The sequence below is a fragment of the Phoca vitulina genome, unplaced genomic scaffold (genome assembly GCF_004348235.1).
Source record: "Phoca vitulina isolate PV1807 unplaced genomic scaffold, GSC_HSeal_1.0 scaffold71, whole genome shotgun sequence".
Taxonomy (NCBI): Eukaryota; Metazoa; Chordata; class Mammalia; order Carnivora; family Phocidae; genus Phoca; species Phoca vitulina.
Window position 1 is genome coordinate 7,311,473 of NW_022589774.1, and position 19,713 is coordinate 7,331,185.

The following is a 19,713-nucleotide window of genomic DNA, read 5'->3' on the forward strand; positions in this document are numbered from 1 at the left end:
TAGATTCATCTAAAAGATTTAAAATATCATTATTTATAAAATACCAGAAATTATGCTCTTTGTAATATACTTAAACTTTTAAATAAGAATTTTAGATGTTATCATAAGATTCTAAAGGAGAACATAGTCTTCCAAAATTCTCTTAGGGAGTGCAATAGCAAAAAGTTGCTTTGAGTGTCAAACTAGCCCAATATTCTATAAAGTAGAGGCCCAAAATAAGGAGTGGGCTAATCAACTAAGGATGGTCAAATAAAAGCACTACAGAAGAGCTGACATTATAGGCTAGCTTTGAAGAATGAATTGACCACCCAGCTGGGTTACTGAAGAATAGAAAGAAGAATATTCCAAAGAATAGAAAGAAAAGGAAAAGCATCAACAAAAAGAAGTGCTCAAGGGACCTAGCTATGGTAGGGTGTTGGGAAATAAATCAGAGAGATACCAGATACAGATCCAAAGAGCTACTTGATTCAGACACTAACCTCAGCATATCTAAAACAAACAGAAAACTCTGAAAAGGCAACTATCCTCAAGTAGGAGGTATGATTCGCAATGAGCCATAGTAGGGGGAAAAGTCAGTGAGGCCAATTATGAACTGTGACCAAAAGAAACAATTAATTTGAGACAAAAAAAAAAGCATTCTGAGGTATCTCTCTACTGGGAGACAGTTTGTTCAAGAGGCCTCAATTAGGACCTTGGCTAAAGCAACTCTCAGAAAATGGTTCACCTTCTATTCACATATTCACAAATAGTCATCTAACTATTAATCTGTCTGGGTTCCTCAATACTCAGACCGAGGGTATGCAGGGTACCTAAGCACTTGTCTCACTACAAAGATACAGCCTTTGGTATTTTAGTTTACACCTCAGTTTCAAATGAGTTTTATTATTGCTACTCTGTCCCTGGAGTATGTATCTTTTTCTAGATCTTTGAGATTGAAGAATGAACATAAATTCACAGAAAAGACACTGTGAAGCTCTTTAGGAGCCAGTCTTTCTAAAATGAAAGCCTGTTGGCTGTCTTACAAAATTCAGGGGTACTGTTGCTGAATACTACTTCTTTGCAGGAATTTAAGTTCCTAATTTATTTGACAAATGTATGGTCAGAAGTTGTTAATCTGGGGGGCGCCCGGGTGGAGCAGTCAGTTATGCATCCAACTCTTGGTTTTGGCTCAGGTCATGATCTCAGGGCCGTGAGATCGAGCCCCACGTCAGGCTCTACACTCGGTGTGGAGTCTGCTTAAGATTCTCTCCCTCTTCCTCTGCCTCTCCCTCCCAAGCTCTCTCTCTCCCTCTCTAAAATAAATAAATAAATCTTAAAAAAAAAGTTGTCAATCTGAAAGGTAAAGACTCGTTATTCTGTCCAAATACAATGTAAGGAAATAATGATGTCATGTCACTGATCTCATTTTGACTAGATTACCAACATTCTATCATTGTATGACAAATACAAAGCCCAAAGTCTAATGCTGATTCTTTTTTATACAACTTTTATGTATATTTTACATGTAAATGTATAATCTTTATTTTATATGTATCTATATATAACCTTTGATATGACTAAACTATCAATACTTTGGGAGCTGAGATAAAATGTCTACATAGAAATTAAGATACTCTGTATTTTAAAAAAAAGCATGTTTTAACTTACAAATATAAAAAAAAATTATATAAGCATATTTTAATTTTGCTTACAGTTGCCTTTCTCCTGAACAGGAAAAATTTGTTCTTACTCAAAGGTTTTTGGCAAAGCTGGTGTAAAGCTTATTTGGGAGAAGGAAATAGGTAAAGTCAGCTCCTAACTGAAGAATTAAATAGAGCTGTCATACCTAGCACATCAAAAATCCCCACTTTTAATTAATATCTAATTAAAATTTTGTATATTAAATTTCACCTTGTAAAACACTGTTTTCGAATCTCAATCTTACAAAGACCATAAATGATAATGTATACTATGATCCTCCCAGGTAAAATCTTGTAAATAGTACCTCTTTTCTGAGATACCTTGGTCATATGCCCTTGAGAAGGCAAACAATGCTGGGGCAGTAACTATGCTCAAGAAGCCTAGCATTCAGATCAAGGCACTTAAGCTGTTTGTAGTGTTGTTCTTAAAATAATTCCTGAAATCCTAAATGGCAAAAAAGACCTTTAGAAATTGTTCATTAAGTTACCATATTTCCTTGATTCTAAAACACAATTTTTTTCATATTTTAACATTTCTGATGAATCTTATAATCTGTAACACCTTACAATTAATTAGCAGCATTTTTTTTTCTTTTTTTTTTTTAAAGATTTTATTTATTTATTTGAGAGAGAGAGAGAATGAGAGACAGAGAGCATGAGAGGGGGGAAGGTCAGAGGGAGAAGCAGACTCCCTGCCAAGCAGGGAGCCCGATGCGGAACTCGATCCCGGGACTCCAGGATCATGACCTGAGCTGAAGGCAGTCGCTTAACCAACTGAGCCACCCAGGCGCCCAGCAGCATTTTTTTCTTAATGGTATTTAAATAACGGTATTCTAAAACCAGGGGTGTTTTAGAGTCAATGAAGAAATAAAGTAGGTTCAAAATACACAGTGCCAAATGGACAGCTGAATGACTGAAAGAATTTATATACATTGAATCATAATCCTCCCACTCAGAGTGCTACTATATCTGCAACTGGTTTCAACCAGTTAGTTTTCCCTCTTCCTGTTATGCAGTAATGGCAATGTCTTCTCCACCAAATTGTAACTATTTTCGGCTGGGTTATATATACAGCATACTTAATTCTATGTCTAGAAAATTTATTTATTTATTTATTTATTTTTAAGATTTTACTCATTTGACAGAAAAATGAGTGGGGAGTGGAGGGGCAAAGGGAGAAGCCGACTCCCCACTGAGCAGGGAGCCTGATGCGGGGCTCAATCCCAGGACCCTGAGATCATGACCTGAGCCGAAGGCAGACACTCAACCGACTGGGCCACCCAGGCACCCCTAGAAAATTCTTAAAAGCCTCAAATAAAAAGTTTTATTTCTTATCTTATTTATGTTGTTAATATGCTGTTAATGTATTTTTCTCACATTTTTGCAAGGAAGCAATAACAAAGGAAAGATCAATGTCCCAAGTACTTCTTGTATATAACTTGTTATTCTGGAAAAGTTATCTAGCCATGATTTATAGACAGTAGTTACTAAAAATGCATTTTCACCTCTTAAAACCTGCTTAACTCTAAAATAGTTGACTGAAAATTTCTGATACTTTAAATACCTGTACGAAAAAATGTATTTCAATTCTGATCAATCCCTGGAAAACCAGCGGCCACATCAGAAAAATCTATAGAATCCCTTGGCTAACAGGCTCTATAGAGCCGAGATACATTCTCAAACATTAAGGTAAGTCTAAAATCAATAAATTCAATTAATCCAAAAGAAGCATCACCATCAGTATACTGATAAATGAAAGACTATAGTTTCTAATTTTACCAGTAAAGCAAATTTTAAAAAGCACTAAATGGAAGAAAAGGGATTTAAAAGTTTAAATGGAAAATATGCATTATGTTCATGTAATAACAACTATCGAAATTACTTTCACTAGTTGCAGAACACAAGGATTCCTCAACCATCTCAGGAGCAGTATAGTATAGCAACAGCAGAGTACTAATCATGTGACCCTGGGCAAGTAACCTCACCTCTCTGAGTCTCAGTTTCCTCATCTGTAAAATAGGGATATTAATACCTACATCTCATAGGATCATTCTGAAGATTAAATGAAATAATATATATAACACATGCAGTATGGTAACTAGCATATAATTAATGGTCAATAAATGTTAGTTGGTATTATTACCTTAAGATTTCAACATATGTTGTATGCTGGGTCCTTTCTCATATACCCTTATATAACATTATCAATTAATTCATCTAACAACTATTAATTAGACCTCTAAGGAAATAAAAATAAGCCAATGTGGATGGAACGGCGTCAATAAAGGGGGGGGGGTGAGGGGAAAATGGCATTAGATAAGATGATGAGGGGCCCTGTGAGACATGCTAAGGAATTTTAGATTTTATCCTAAGTGCTATGAGAAACCATTAAAGAGCTTTAAGCAGGAGAGTGATATGATGATACGAGTTATAAATCCGGAGGAAACAGCAAAGGAAGAAGAAATCCATTCTGTACTGTCCTGGCCAAGAGATGATGACTGTTTAAGAGCAGTGACAGTGTTGCCAAAGGCATGATAGTGGTGACAATGAAAACTAGATGAATTTGGATTATTTTGGAACATGAAGAAACAGAATTTCCAATATATTAGGAATGAGGGGGAGAGAGAGCGTAGACCAATGTGACATAAGAGACCCAGGAACGACATACTTTACATAAAATACTGGTAAAATACTTACATAACATTTTATATTGGGTAAAATTTATAAATAAAACCATGTAATTAATGTTATAATGCCTTTTTCACACAGAATTCCAACTTCGACAAACACCAAGCATTTATTACCATATACAATGCAATCAGCAAAATTCTCATAAATTGAAAGGCAATGAAATGAACCAAAATTGCTTGCTTTCAGTATTGAGAGAACAGCTGATAATAATTAAATGAGAGTTAAGAAGATGACTTACAATTCTAGCATCTTTACTACACTTTTAAAATATCTTCCTTTAAGTATGTCTGTAAAGCATTTTAACAGAGGAAAACATTTATTTATATTATGTATAATATATATACCTTTTATTATAATGAATAGAGTGTACCATAACTTTATGTATCTTTATATGTGCACACACACACACATACACTAAAAACTTTGTAAATGAGTCTAAGTGTCTAGCATTTCACAGATACTATATAGTGATAAGGATAAGATTAGAGAGGCAGACAGAAAAGAGACAACAAGGTGAGGAAAAGGAAGGGGGGAAGAAAAAAGAAAGAAGAAAAGGAGAGAGGAGGAGAGGATGATGGTTTTTGTTGAGGAATGACTCCTTGTTCAGAAAGGGCTGTTGATCTACAAACAGGTGGATCTACCTATATGCTTGGTTGGCATCATGACACTGAGCACACAGGAGCTAAATAAAGCACGTAAGAAAAGGGTGGATATGAGAGCCAGGAGACTCTTACAACAGTTACTGTTTATGGCAAGACCTGCTTGTCCCAAGGGACCCATTTTCACATAATCTATAATTATCTCTTCGCTTTAATCGCCTTGTCATTCCTAAGGCTCTCCTGGGCACTGGAAGAGGAAAAGCTCATTAACTAAACCTTTTCTCCTCTCTCCAGCCACCCATGGCTTTTAATTGCTTGGTGTGTTATTATCTAGGAGTGCAACTGGGATCATTTTCATAAGAAAGGGAGGTAGAGAGGAGGAAGGGAGCCATGAGTCCCTGAGGTATGCACCACAGAAAAACCTTTGCTTTCTCAATTATTTATGCCAGCTGAGGTTTTACAGGCTGAATAAATCCATAACTCAAGTTCATTCTGAGCAGTCAGATTCTCAAGGGGGAGTTGCCCACTTGCCTATACACACTTGTGTAGTCCTCAAAGAATAACCAGAATGTAACAAGACATATGTCATCCAATTTATCACCTATCACCAAAGTGTTAACACAGTGTTGATCATGGGCAACACAGTGAAATAGGAAAGGATTTCACTACTACCAGCCAAACAGATGTAGGGAAGCAGGATAATCTTTCTGGTGCTGAGAAAAGCGGTATCAATGGTACAGTAGTATCCCAGAACGACTTAGCCAATTGAAAGCAAAAAAATCCAAATATTCAAATTTTAAAATTAAAATATGTATAACACATACTCTTGAAACTTTGGAGTCTTACATGGATTTGTCCAAACAGATTGCTATCTAACAATGTGAAGCTTTGAATAAATAACTGAATGGAATTTTATACCATCTGATTTTATAAATCACTTAATAAAACAATATATGTTGTAGCTTTTTCTCCAATTACACCTCTTTCAGGAAAATTTTAGAGTACAATTTATGTGTAAGGGATAAGCTTTTACGCTTTCATTCCAGTTCATATTTTTACCAAAAATACAAAATTAAAGCATAATCACTTTCATTGTAGTTTATTATATTTATATTATGCCACTTTATAATCAGAACTAAAGAGCAGCCAATCAAAAGATATTTATAAAACATTTTCAAAATCCAATGTTGTTTAAAAATTTTTAACTTTATAAGTCAATGATGAAAGCATCTCTTTAAAATTCTGCAGGCTTTTGTGTCTGACCACAGCAGTGACCTCTGGTATTTTCTGCCAAAACAGTTCATTTGTCTCACAGAACAACTAATCAATTCCAGAGCCCATCAATCATCTTAGTTGTATGCTGGTCTGGTCTTGCTTAGAGAAGGTCCAGATGGCTGCCTGTCTAAGTGGGATTAATAAAATTCTGATAGATTACATAGCATCAAACTACAAAATATAACAGGGAAGACCAAATCTTATTGCAGGGTAGATTGGACACTGTACATGCTTCATTTATTGTATTTTTAATTCTTGCCCTAATTTCTCAGTTTATGTGTCAACTTCTAGATAAAACCTTCTAAGCATACAAGTCACCAAAAGTGATTTCTTGTTGAGTCAGTATATGTAGTGCAGAAGCATTTGACTCTTTGCAAAGCCCTATGCTTATTAATCAGAGCTTTTTCTGCCCATCTGCAGTATAAATGAAACACATCTGATCTTAAGATTAGAGCAACTGTCTGTGAGTTCAAAGATTTGTCACTCTCTTGTTTCTATAGTTCCAAACATAGATTCTAATAGTACTTGCTCTTCCTTTCTTATTTTCCATTTTCTCTTGCAAAAGCAAAAAACCTGTACTTAATTCTAGAACCAAACCAACATGTGATTTTAGCTCCTAACATAAGCCCTGTGCTCTGGGTCCCTGCTGTGGGAGTTCTGTGTTGAATAACAATACTAATAAAAGTTCACAGTTACATAGTAACTTATTTTGTGCTAGATACTATTCTAGGATGCCTGTGTATACTATTCATACAATCCACCTAAGTGTCATATAAGAAAGGTAATATAATTACCCCCATTTTGCAAATAAAGTAACTTGTCTAAGGTCACAGAGCTAGTAAGTGGTGGGACCAACATTGGAATGCTGGCAGTTTGGCTTCATAGTATTTTATATTTAATTAGCCTCACACTACATCTCCTCCATTACACTACAGAACAATTAACCAGCTTCATAATGAAAAACTGGTGTCAGGGGATACTGGGGTGGCTCAGTCAGTTAAGCAGCCGACTCTTGATTTCGGCTCAGATCATGATCTCAGGGTTGTAAGATCCAGCCCCGCATCAAGCCCCACGTTGGGCTCTGCGCTTATCACGGAGTTGGCTTGTCCCTCTCCTGCCCCTCCCCTCCTCTCTAAAGTAAATAAAATCTTTAAAAAAATTGGTGTCAGGGCTCTAGAATATTAACACAGAGATCTGTACCTATGACATTATATTGTCACTTTCTGTGACAGATTAGAAATAAGGGTCAGAACCAAAACAGGCTCAGAATTGGCCCCAGTGGCCCTTGGCTCAAGCACATTAACAATAGAACAAAAATGGGCCTTACCTTATCACCTACAATGCACATTAGTCAGGAAAGCTGCCAGAACAATGGAGCCCAAGCCTTATTAAATGAGTTTATTAGATACTGATTTTCCTGATCTTTAAAAATTAAAAAAAATTTAGAAGACTATATATATTAAAATACCCAAAACAGACCTTCAATATACTTTTTTAGGGGCTCCTGGGAGGCACAGTCGGTTAAGCATCCGACTCTTGATTTCAGCTCAGGTCATGATCTCAGGGTCATGAGATCAAGTCCTGGTCAGGCTCCATGCTGAGCATGTGGATCTGCTTGGGATTCTCTCCCTTTCCTCTGCCCTTCCTGCTCATGCTCTCTCTCCCCCTCTCTAAAGTAAGTAAAGAAATAAATACAAAATACTTTTTTAGTGTTCTTTTTAAAAACATTGGTTCTGCAGAACTTTTCCTTTCACCTAAGTTTACCATTTAACCTTTCTAAAGCTCTAAAACCTGTCACTTTCACCTCAGCTGAACTTAATTCTGCCAAGAAACTGCAATTAACATCAGTTAAAGCACAACTTCCTCTTGGAAAAATAAAACACCAAGTATATTTCACCTAAGTACAAGCAAAATTTGATTACATAAACTTCAACAAATAGCCTATATTCATTGTTGCAACTGCATTCTTATACTTCAGAAACAATAGGGATCACATCTGATCCTTTACTGAAATAATCCAACATTTCAGTTTAATTTTTATCATGACCTAGTTTATTATAATGGAATTCAGTTTAATTACAAAATGATTTCTCGAATATAAGAAAATGACTAAGTGCTGTGATTTCTGATTTGCTATTAATAATGGCAAAATTAATGTTTGTAATAGTTAAAAGGCTTTCAGTGGTTCACATTCATGTTTCCTACTGTTTCATATCTTAATAATATGTTCCAGAATACAGAAAAAGACTAAAATTTAGATGACTTAAAAAAATAAGGCCAAGACAAAAAATCTTAGAGGAATGTGTCACATGACTTTAAAGCAGACAAAATTCTTTTCCTGATTTTCACATAGTGCTGAAAGAAATATTATCAAAGAAATTTTATACATAACATATAAAATGTAAGATCCTTGTTAAATAATACAAGATGACCATTAAGAATTTTTAAAATTGTGGTTAAAAAAAACCCCACATAACATAAAATTTACCATTTTAACCATTTCTAAGTGTACAGTTCAGTAATGTTATTCACATTGTTGTACAACCAATCCCCAGAAATTTTTATCTTGCAAAACTGAAACCCTACACCCATTAAATAACAACTCCCCATTTCCCACTTCCTCCAGCTCCTGACAACTGCCATTCTACTTTTTGTTTCTATGAATTTGACTACTCTTGATACCTCCATATAAGAGGAATCATACTGTACTTATCTTTTTATGAATGGCTTATTTCACTTAGCATAATGTCCTTAAGGTTCATCCATGTTCTATAGCCTGTGTCAGAATTTCCTTCCTTTTTGAGACTGAATAAGATTCTATTATATGTATATATACCACATTTTGTTTATCCATTCTTCTGTCGATGGACATTTGGGTGGCTTCCACCTCTTGGCTATTATGAATAGTGCTGCTATCAACATGGGTGTGCAAATAGGTCTTTGAGATCCTGTTTTCAATTCTTTTGGATATAAAACCAGAAGCTGAATTGCTGGATCATACAGTAATCCTTTAATTTTTTGAGAATCCTCCACAATATTCTCTTTAGTGTACCATTTTATACTCAACATGATTTTTAATCTTTAAAAGAAATAATGCTAATTTCACAATGACAACAAAAAATTTAAAACTTTTTTTTTCTAAAAAAGAACATAAACATATTTAGAAATTGTATAAGCTTCATGGGACTGAATCAACACCTTCCCTTACATACTTCAGTTCAGACTGGAGCCATACTAAAAAAAAAAAAAAAAAAAGGATAATGGCATTTTTATCAGTATTGTGAATAAACCTAAACACAAATATACACACACTCACACACACAAAGAAATAAGGTATTCTGAGGAAAACTAACACCAACAACAAAACCCCACAGCTTTAGATTGTGTGAGACACAAAACCTTGCCCTACCAACTACTTACGTGGTGGGAAAAGTTACTATCTGGCACTGACTCAGACACTTACTGATCTCAAAGATAATATACCTAAAAAATTCTTTCCTATTTATTATACTACTAGAGATACCACCAAATTAGTTTCATATTAAGAAAAAGTTCTTCACAGATGGAAGTTTTCAGAATTAAAAATACACACACACACACGTATATACACATTTAGATGTATGTATCTCTATTATCAAAAACCAGAAGAGAAAGTACCTGATGATTTCTTCATGATACAGAGAACTAACAACCGGTCCACCAAAACCAGTATTTGCTTCTTTTCCTTTCTTCTCTGGTGACTGTAGGAGGAAAGAAGGTGAAAAAAAGACACATGCATTAAGGCAGTGTGTATTTAAAATAGTTATAAAATACTACCTTGCTAAGTAATACTAAAGATTTGAGGTCCACCATTTTTCTAAGGCCTTAGTAACAATTTCAAGATGCTATCCAAAAGGCAAGATGACCCTCAGGTCATCAAACTAACGGAATGAGTACCCACTAGCAAACCAAGGTCATTTCACTACTGTGCTCTTGAACCACTAAAGTCTGCCATTCCCTTAGCTGATTATAAGATGTCAGCTTTGTTGACTGTGGAAAATATTGATGCTCAATGTAGAAAAATGAAAATGAAATATGACCTATAATTATCAGATGTAAATGTGATCATGAAAATCATATCTAGTTAGCAAAATTAAAGTTTCCAAATAAAAAAACTAAACTGTAGTAAAACTTCAAACTCAACCATAAAGAAAAATAAGTTAAATAAATAAATAAATAGAAAATAAAAATAAAAATAAAGGGCGCCTGGGTGGCTCAGTTGGTTAAGCGACTGCCTTCGGCTCAGGTCATGATCCTGGAGTCCCTGGATCGAGTCCCGCATCGGGCTCCCTGCTCGGCAGGGAGCCTGCTTCTCCCTATGACCCTCACCCCTCTCATGTGCTCTGTCTCTCTCATTCTCTCTGTCTCAAATAAATAAATAAATAAAATTAAAAAAAAAAAAAAACAAAAAACCTTATAGTCTTAAAAAAATAAAAAAATAAAAAAATAAAAATAAAAATAAATATTTTTAGGTGGCAAGAAGGAAGAAGAGAAGGTGGGAGAGGAAAGGAGGTTATGATCTAAAATAAATGAAAAAAGAAGCAAATTGTTATTGGAAGACTTTCCAAAATCAAATATTCAATAGGCCCTGACCCTCAATATTCTCAAAAAGCAGAAAATTAAGATTAGCAAAAGATGTGAACAGATACCCTACCAAAGAAGATACACAGATGGCAAATAAGCAAATGAAAAGATGTCCAATATCATACATTGTTACGGAAGTGCAAATTAAAACTGAGGAGATATATTACTACACACCTCTCAGAATGGCTAAAATACAAAAGACTGATAACACCCAATGCTGGTAAAAATGTGAAACCACCAGGAACTCTCACTCATTGCTGGAGGAAATGCAAAATGGAACAGCTATTTTGGAAGATGGTCTGGCAGTTCTTCTAAAACTAAACTAAACATAATCTTACATATACATGATCCAGCAATCTTGTTTCTAGGTATTTATCCCCCAAAATTGAAAATTCATATCCACAAAACATCAATGTTTAAAGCAGTGTTGTTGTTTTTATAACTGGCAAAACCTAGAAGCAACCAAGATGTCCTTCAATAGGTGAACAAATAAACTGTGGAACATCTATACAATAGAATATTATTCTCTGATAAAAAGAAATGAGCTGTTCTACATTAAGAAAAATGACAGTAAACAACTAAAATCATTAATTAAAAAGGAGACTTTACAACTGATACCACAGAATTAAAAAAGGATTTTAAGAGACGACTGTGAACAATTATACACCTACGTTATATAACAAGTTGGATAACCTAGAAGAAATGCAAAAATTCCTAGACATATATAACCTACCATGATAAAATTCTTATGCTTAGAATAAGAATAAAAAATCTGAAGAGACCTATAACCATTAAAGAGATTGAATGAGAAATTTAAAATCTCCCAACAAAGAAAAGCCCAGGACTACAAGACTTCACCAAAGAATTTTACCAAACATTTAAAGAATTAACACCAATCCTTCTTAAACTCTTCCAGGGCGCCTGGGTGGCTCAGTCATTAAGCGTCTGCCTTCAGCTCAGGTCATGATCCCAGGGTCCTGGGATCGAGCCCCACATCGGGGTCCCTGCTCAGCGGGAAGCCTGCTTCTCCCTCTCCTGCTCCCCCTGCTTGTGTTCCCCTCTCTTGCTGTGTCTCTGTCAAATAAATAAATAAAAATCTTAAAAAAAAAAAAAAAAAAACTCTTCCAAAAAACTGAAAAGGAGGCAACATGCCTGACCTCATTTTATGAGGTCAGCATTACCTTGATACCAAAGGCAGACACAGAAACTAGAAGAAAACTATAGAACAGTATCTGAGGAATACTGATGAAAAAATCCTCAACTAAATACTAGCAAATTGAGTACAGCAGTACATTAAAAGGATTATATACCATGACCAAGTGGGATTTATTCCGGTGAACTTAAGAATGGTATGGTTCAACACATGAAAATTGTTCAGTGGGATACACCATATTAACAAAATGAAGAAAAACTATGTGATCATCTCAATTGGTACAGAAAAAAGTATTTGACAAAATTCAACACCCTTTCATGATAAAAAAAAAAACAATAAACTAGAAATAGAAGGAAACTATTTCAACATAATAAAGGCCACATATGAAAGGCCCACAGCTAACCTCATACTCGACAGTAAAAAAAACTGAAAGCTTTTCCTTAAAGATCAGGAACAAGGCAAGGATGCCGACTCCTAACACTTCTATTCAACACAGTATTGGAAGTCCTAGCCAGAGCAATTAGGCAAAAAAAAAAAAAAATGGTATCCAAATTGGAAAGGAAGAGGTAAAACGATCTCCAATCACAGATGACATGATCTTATACCTAAAGATCCCCTCTACATACACATACATAGACATACAAGAAACTGATAGAACTAATGAACAAATACAGCAAAGTTGCAGGATACAAATTAACACACTGAAATACGTAATGTCTGAGAGAGACAGAAGTAAGTAAGTTTTCTAATATTAAAAAGTGATCAGTGTTATGGAAAAAATGTGGGGAAGATAATTGCAATTTTAGGGCCTCCCAGAGAAGGTCATTTGAATAAAGACATAAAGGAAGTAAAAAAGTGAGCCTTGCAAATATCTGGGGGAGATTGTTTGATATATAGGAAACAGCTAGTACAAAGGCCCTATGGTGAGGGTATGCTTAGAATGTTAGAAAACTTAAGTGTTCTTTGCTGAAGGCTAATTAATATGTTTTAGGGGGCAAGACTAGGGGCAAGAACACAAAGTTGTTCATGAGACAATCAAAGTTTCTGTTGGTGTCATTCACTGAAACTCCCCCTGCTTGTGTTCCCTCTCTCGCTGTGTCTCTCTCTGTCAAATGAATAAAAAATCTTAAAAAAAAAAAAAAAAAATGAAAAAAGTCTTTTATATTTACTCTTTTACCTAAAGAAGTTCCTTTAATATTTATTATAGTGCAGATCAGTCACACTCTTAATGTGAGTGAAATAGGCAATTTAGAAGAAATACCTGTGATCTGCTGGCAATTATTTGCTGTGAAAACACAAACTAGTAATTCAGAGTTACATGTATTTTGGAAAGGGATGAATACAGTTCTTTTTCTTTCTTATTTAATTAATAGCCTTTATTTTTTATTTATTTTTTAAATATTTTATTTATTTATTTGACAGAGAGAGAGAGAGAGCAAGAGAGGGGACACAAGCAGGGGGAGTGGGAGACAGAGAAGCAGGCTTCCGGTTGAGCAGGGAGCCCGATGCGGGGCTCAATCCCAGGACCCTGGGATCATGACCTGAGCTGAAGGCAGATGCTTAACGACTGAGCCACCCAGGCGACCCTAATAGCCTTTATTTTTTAGAGCAGTTTCAGTTTATAGAAAACTGAGTGGAAAGTGCAGAAAGTTCCCATATGCTTACCTCCCCCAAATTTTCCCCTATTATTAACATCTTGCATTACTGTGGTTACTGTGGTACACGTTATTAACTGAAGTCCATAGTTTATAGTAGGATTCACTCTTTGTGTTGTATATGCGTTTTGACAAATGTATAATAACATGTATCCGCCATTACAGTATCATTTAGAATAGTTTCACTGCCCTAAAAATCTGGTACTTCACCTATTCATCCCTCACTCCCACTGATGCCCTGGCAAATACTGATCTTTCCACAGTCTCCATAGTTTTATCTTTTCCAGAGTATCATATAGTTGAATCATACAGTAGATAACCTTTCAGATTGGTTTTTTTTCACTTAGCAATACGTATGTAAGGTTCCTCCATGTCTTTTCTTGGTTTGATAGCTCATTTCTTTTTTAAATTTTTAATTGTTATAAACACACACACACACACACACACACTTTACCACTGTAACCATATTTAAGTATATTGTTCAGTAGTGTTAATTATATTCAACCTCCCCTGGCTCAAAACAAAAGATTTTTCTCCAATCTTCATCATAAGAGCATGGTGGGGCTCTGGGAGGCAAAACAAATAGAAATAGGGGGCTCTCCTAAGACTGGGCCCCCAGGAGCTTTTAACTCTCAAGCCTGTCCACTCGGCCTCCAGCAATTCATCTACTACCATTTAAGCCAGTTTATGGCTCAAGCAGCTTCTGCTTCCAGTAAGCTGACCTCAGGTGTGATTCTCTGTATTCACCTGTCTATCCAGTTTGAGAAGTGGTAGTTTCCCTACAACCTCAAATCTCGGAAGGATCTAAGAATAGTTCTTGATTTTCAGTTTGGTTGGATTTTTGTTACTGTTGAGGACAGGAGTGATGACTTCCATGTTCTTTTTATTTAGAGCTAAAACTGGAAGTTTGATTATCTTTTAAAGATAGTTTAAAATGAAAAAAGTCGGGGCGCCTGGGTGGCTCAGTCGTTAAGCATCTGCCTTCGGCTCAGATCATGATCCCAGGGTCCTGGGATCGAGCCCCGCATCGGGCTCCCTGCTCAGCGGGAAGCCTGCTTCTCCCTCTCCCACTCCCTCTGCTTGTGTTCCCTCTCTCGCTGTGTCTCTCTCTGTCAAATGAATAAAAAATCTTAAAAAAATAAATAAATAAAATGAAAAAAGTCTTTTTTATTTACCCATATATATTTAGCACTTCCAGTTTCTCTTCACTCTTTTATGTAGGTCCAAATTTCCATCTGATATATTTTTCCTTTTACCTAAAGAAGTTCCTTTAATATTTATTATAGTGCAGATCAGTCAGCAATAAATTATCTCTGCTTTTATTTGTGTGGAAGTGTTTATTTTACCCTCACTTTTTTTTGTATTAACATTAGATTCACATAACAAAATTAACCATTTTAAAGTGTACAAGTGAGTGGCATTTAGTACATTCACAATGTTGTACAACTACTACCTCTGTTTAGTCTCCATTTTCATCATCCCAAAAGAAAATCTTTTTTTTTTTTTTAATATTTTATTTGACAGAAACACAGCGAGAGAGGGAACACAAGTAGGGGAGAGGGAGAAGCAGGCTTCCCGTCGAGCAGGGAGCCTCCTCATGTGGGGCTCGCCGGGATCATGACCTGGGCCGAAGGCAGACGCTTAATGACTGAGCCACCCGGGCGCTCCCCAAAAGAAAATCTTAAACCCAATGCAGTCACTCCACTGTTCCTTCTCCCCGCAACCCTGGCAACCACCAATCTGTTTTCAGTTTCCATGGATTCACCCATTCTGGATATTTCATACAAGTGGAATTATTCATTATGTGAACTTTGGTGTCTGGCTTCCTTCATTTAGCATGTTTTTGAGGTTCATCTACATTTTAGCGAATATCATTCATGTATCATGCACTTCATTCCTTTTTATGGTTGAGTAATATTCTACTGTATCTAAATAACCTTTGTTTACCCATTCTCTAGTTGATGGGTATCTGGATTTTGTGTACCTTTTGGCTATTATATTGCTTTCAACATCTGTGTATAGATAGTTGAGTTCCTGTTTCCACTTCTTTTGGGTACATACCCAAGAACAGAATTGCTGGGTCATATGGTAATTCTATGTTTAACTTTTTGAGAAACTATCAAAACTATTTTCCACAGCAGCTGCACTATTTTACATTCCCACTAGCAATGTAAGATGTTTCCAATATCTCCACATAGTTGCCAACACGTTATTATCTGTCTTTTAACTACGGTCATCTTAGTATATGTGAAGCAGTAATCTCGTTGTTTTGATGTGCATTTCCCTAATAACTAATTTCATGTGATTGTGGGCTCTTCTTTTTGGAGAAATGTCTATTCAAGTCCTTTGCCCATTTATTAGTTATCTTTTTTGTTGAGTTGTAAGTTATTTATGTATTCTGGATACTAGATCTTTATCAGATATATGATTTGGAATTATTTTCTCCCATTCTGTAGGATATCTTTTCAGGTTGTTGAGTACTTCTGCAGCAGTAAAGTTCTAAATATTGATCAAGTTCTACTTATCTATTTTTTCTTTGGTTGTGTTTTTGCTGTCATATCTAAGAACCCATGGGCAAATCCAAAATCATGAAGATATATCCCTATGTTTACTTTAAAGAGTTTTAATAATAACTCATTATTTAGATCATTGATCCCTTTTGAGTTAATTTTTGTATATAGTGTGAGAAAGGGAACCTTCATGCTTTTGCATGTGGATATCCAGTTGCCTCAGGCATCATTTGTTTAAGAGATTATTCCTTCTCCATTGAATGGTCTTGGAATCCTTATTGAAAATCAACTGATCATAAATATGAGGGTTTATTTATACACTCAATTCTATTCCACTGCTCCCTATGTTTATCCTTATGCCAATACCACACTGTTTTAATTACTGTAGCTTTGTAGCAAGTTTTGAAATTCAAGTGTGAATTCTCCAATTCTGTTCTTTTTCAATACTATTTTGTTCATTTGGAGCTCTCTGCAATTGCATATGAATTTCAGAATCAGCTCTTTCATTTCTGCAAAAATGGAAGTTAGAATTTTGATAAAGACTACACTGATTCTGTTGGTCACTTTGGGTAGTACTGCCATCTTAACACTATAATATCTTACAAGCTATGAACATGGGATACCTCTCCATTTATGCAGGTCTTTGCTAATTTGTTTCAGCAACGGTTTTTGGTTTTCAGTGTAAAATCTTTCCCCTCCTTGGTTAAAATTATTCCCAGGTATTTATTCTTTTGGATGCTATTATAAATGGAATTGTTTCCTTAGTTTCTATTTTGGCGTGTTCATTGCTGGTGTATGTCGCTCTTGTATCTTGCAACTTTGCTGAATTTGTCTATTAACTCCAGCAGGTTTTTTGTGAATTCCTTAAATTTTCTATATATAGAATCATGTTGTCTGTCAACAGAAATAGTATTCCTTTTTCCTTTCCAATTTGGATGCTACTCACTTCTTTTTCTTGTCTAATTGCCCTGGCTAGAATTTACAGTACAATGTTGAGTAGCAGTGTTAACAACAAACATCCTTATCTTATTCCTCATCTGAAGAAGAAAGTTTTTTGTCTTTTACCATTGAATGTAATGTTACCTATGGGTTTTTATTAATGCCCATTATCATGGTAAGTAAATTTCACCTTCATTTTTGAAAGCTATTTTAACTGGTATAGAATTAAAATTTGATAAGATTTTTTCCTTTTGATGTTGTCCCTATTGGCTTCAGACTTCTGAAAAAGTCTACTGTAGTTCTTACCTTTGTTCCTCTGTATCATGTTTTTTGGCCTGGATACTTTACTATTTTCTTTTTTTCCCTGGTTTTCAACAATTTGATTACAATATGTCTTGGTATGGTTTTCTTTATGTTTATGCTGCTTAGGATTCATTGAACTTCTTGGATCTATGAATTTATGGCAGTGATTTTCAATTAGGGGAGATGTTTTCTGCCTCCCATCCTTGCTCGAAGATATCTGGCAACCGTCTGGGGCAATTTTTGCTAGTCTCAAGTGGGTGGTCCAATTGGCATCTAGTGAGGAGAGTCCAGAGATGCTGCTAGACATCTTACAATGCACAGGACAGCCCTCTACAACAAAGAATTACCCAGCCCTAAATGTCAATGGTGCAAAGGCTGAAAAACTTTGGTTTATAGTTTTCATCAAATGTTTAAAATTTCAGCCAACATTTATTAATTTTTTTCTATCTTTTCCTCTGTCTCTTGCTTTTTTTTCTCTTCTTTCTGGGACTCCAATTATATACATGCTACATTGTTTGATATTTTCCCACAGTTCACTGGAGCTCTGTTCATTTTTTATTCAGTCGTTTTATGCTCTGTGCTTCATTTTTATTAGGCTCACTTGCTACATCTTCAAGTTCACTGATCTTTTCTTATGTAATGTCTGATCTGCTATTAATCCCATTCAGTATATTTTTCATTTTAGATATTATTTTCCTTCATCTCTAGAAGTTCCATTTGGGTCTTTCTGAATCTTCCATTTCTCTCTCCATTATGTTCATATGTTTTCCTCGACTTTTTTTTTTTTTTTTGGTCAGAAGACACTATTCTTTAAAAATTTTTTTAAAAAAGATTTTTATTTATTTATTTGACAGAGAGAGAGCACAAGCAGGGGGAGCAGCAGGCAGAGGGAGAGAGAGAAGCAGGCTTCCTGCTGAGCAGGGAGCCCGATGCGGGACTCAATCCTAGGACTCCGGGATCATCACCTGAGCCTAAGGCAGACGCTTAACCGACTGAACCACCCAGGCGCCCCTTTCCTCGACTTTCCTGAATATACAGAATATATTTATAATAGGTGTTTCATCTCTATCATTTCTGCATCTACTTTCATTGACAGGTTTTCCTCCTGGTTATGGGTCATATTTTGCTGCTATCTTTGCATGCTTGAAAGACTTTTACTGTAAGGCAGACACTGTGAATTTTACTATAGTTTGCTTGATTTTGTATTAAGTTATGTTAGACTTTGTTTTGGCATGAATTCAGTTATGTGGAATCAATTTGATCCTTTCAAGACTCACTTTTAGAGTTCTGTTAAGGCAGGGGCAGAGCAGCCTTTAATCTAGAGCTTCATTTAGCCTCACTGCTAAAGTGAAATCCTTCTGAGGTCTCTACAATATTATGTTCCATATACTACATTTTCTTCCCACTCTGACTAGTAGGAAATGAAATATTCTCAGTCCTATGTCAACTCCAGGATTGTTTGGCCTACTGCTTTTTTGTATTTCTTTCCTCAGCTTGTTAGTTTCCTCTCTCACATAGAGAGATTAGTATTCAGACAAAGGGATCCCTCTGCACATCTTTGGAACTCTCTCTCTTTCTGTGCAAGAAGTTGCTCCCTAGTAGTCAGCTTCCATTTTCCAGCTCAAATTAGTGAAAGAGCCAGACTCTTTTGGGTCCCTCTTCCCTGCACTGTAGCCTGGAAATTATTTCTAGGCCATAAGCTGAGGCAATTATAGGGCTTATTTTGTTTCCCTTCTTTACTAGTTGTATACTACTTTTAGTATGTCTGAAAAATCACTATTTTTCATCCATTGTGTCCGGTTTTCTTCCAGTTTTAGGCAAAATGATAAATCTCACCCCCATTACTCCACAATGCCCTGGAGAAGTCCCACAAACATTAATTTAAAAACTAGCATAATATGGGGTGCCTGGGTGGCTCAGTCGTTAGGCGTCTGCCTTCGGCTCAAGTCATGATCCCAGGGTCCTGGGATCGAGCCCCGCATCGGGCTCCCTGCTCGGCGGGAGGCCTGCTTCTCCCTCTCCCACTCCCCCTGCTTGTGTTCCCTCTCTCGCTGTGTGTGTCCCTCTCTGTCAAATGAATAAAATCTTTAAAAAAAAAAAAACAAAACTAGCATAATATTCCATGCATAATTTACTTAACCGTTATCTGATAGTTGTCTAGGTTATTTTCATTTTTTCACTCATAAACAAAGACGATGAATATCTTTGTATATAAAGCATACTATAGTTTTAATTAAAATCTTTAGGAAAAAAATGACTCCATAATCTAATTATAGTATATTTAAA

The 19,713-nt window shown here is 35.7% G+C and overlaps 1 protein-coding gene across 5 annotated transcripts in view; it reads right to left on the reverse strand.

The window, feature by feature from the left end:
* Positions 1-19,713, reverse strand: part of ACBD6 (acyl-CoA binding domain containing 6) — a 218,133-nt gene that overhangs the window by 136,242 nt on the left and 62,178 nt on the right. For all 5 annotated transcript variants that reach the window (XM_032393230.1, XM_032393234.1, XM_032393233.1 and 2 more), the window contains exon 4: positions 9,902-9,984. In XM_032393230.1, coding sequence (XP_032249121.1) covers positions 9,902-9,984 — 83 coding nt within the window. The remainder of the gene's footprint in view (positions 1-9,901; positions 9,985-19,713) is intronic.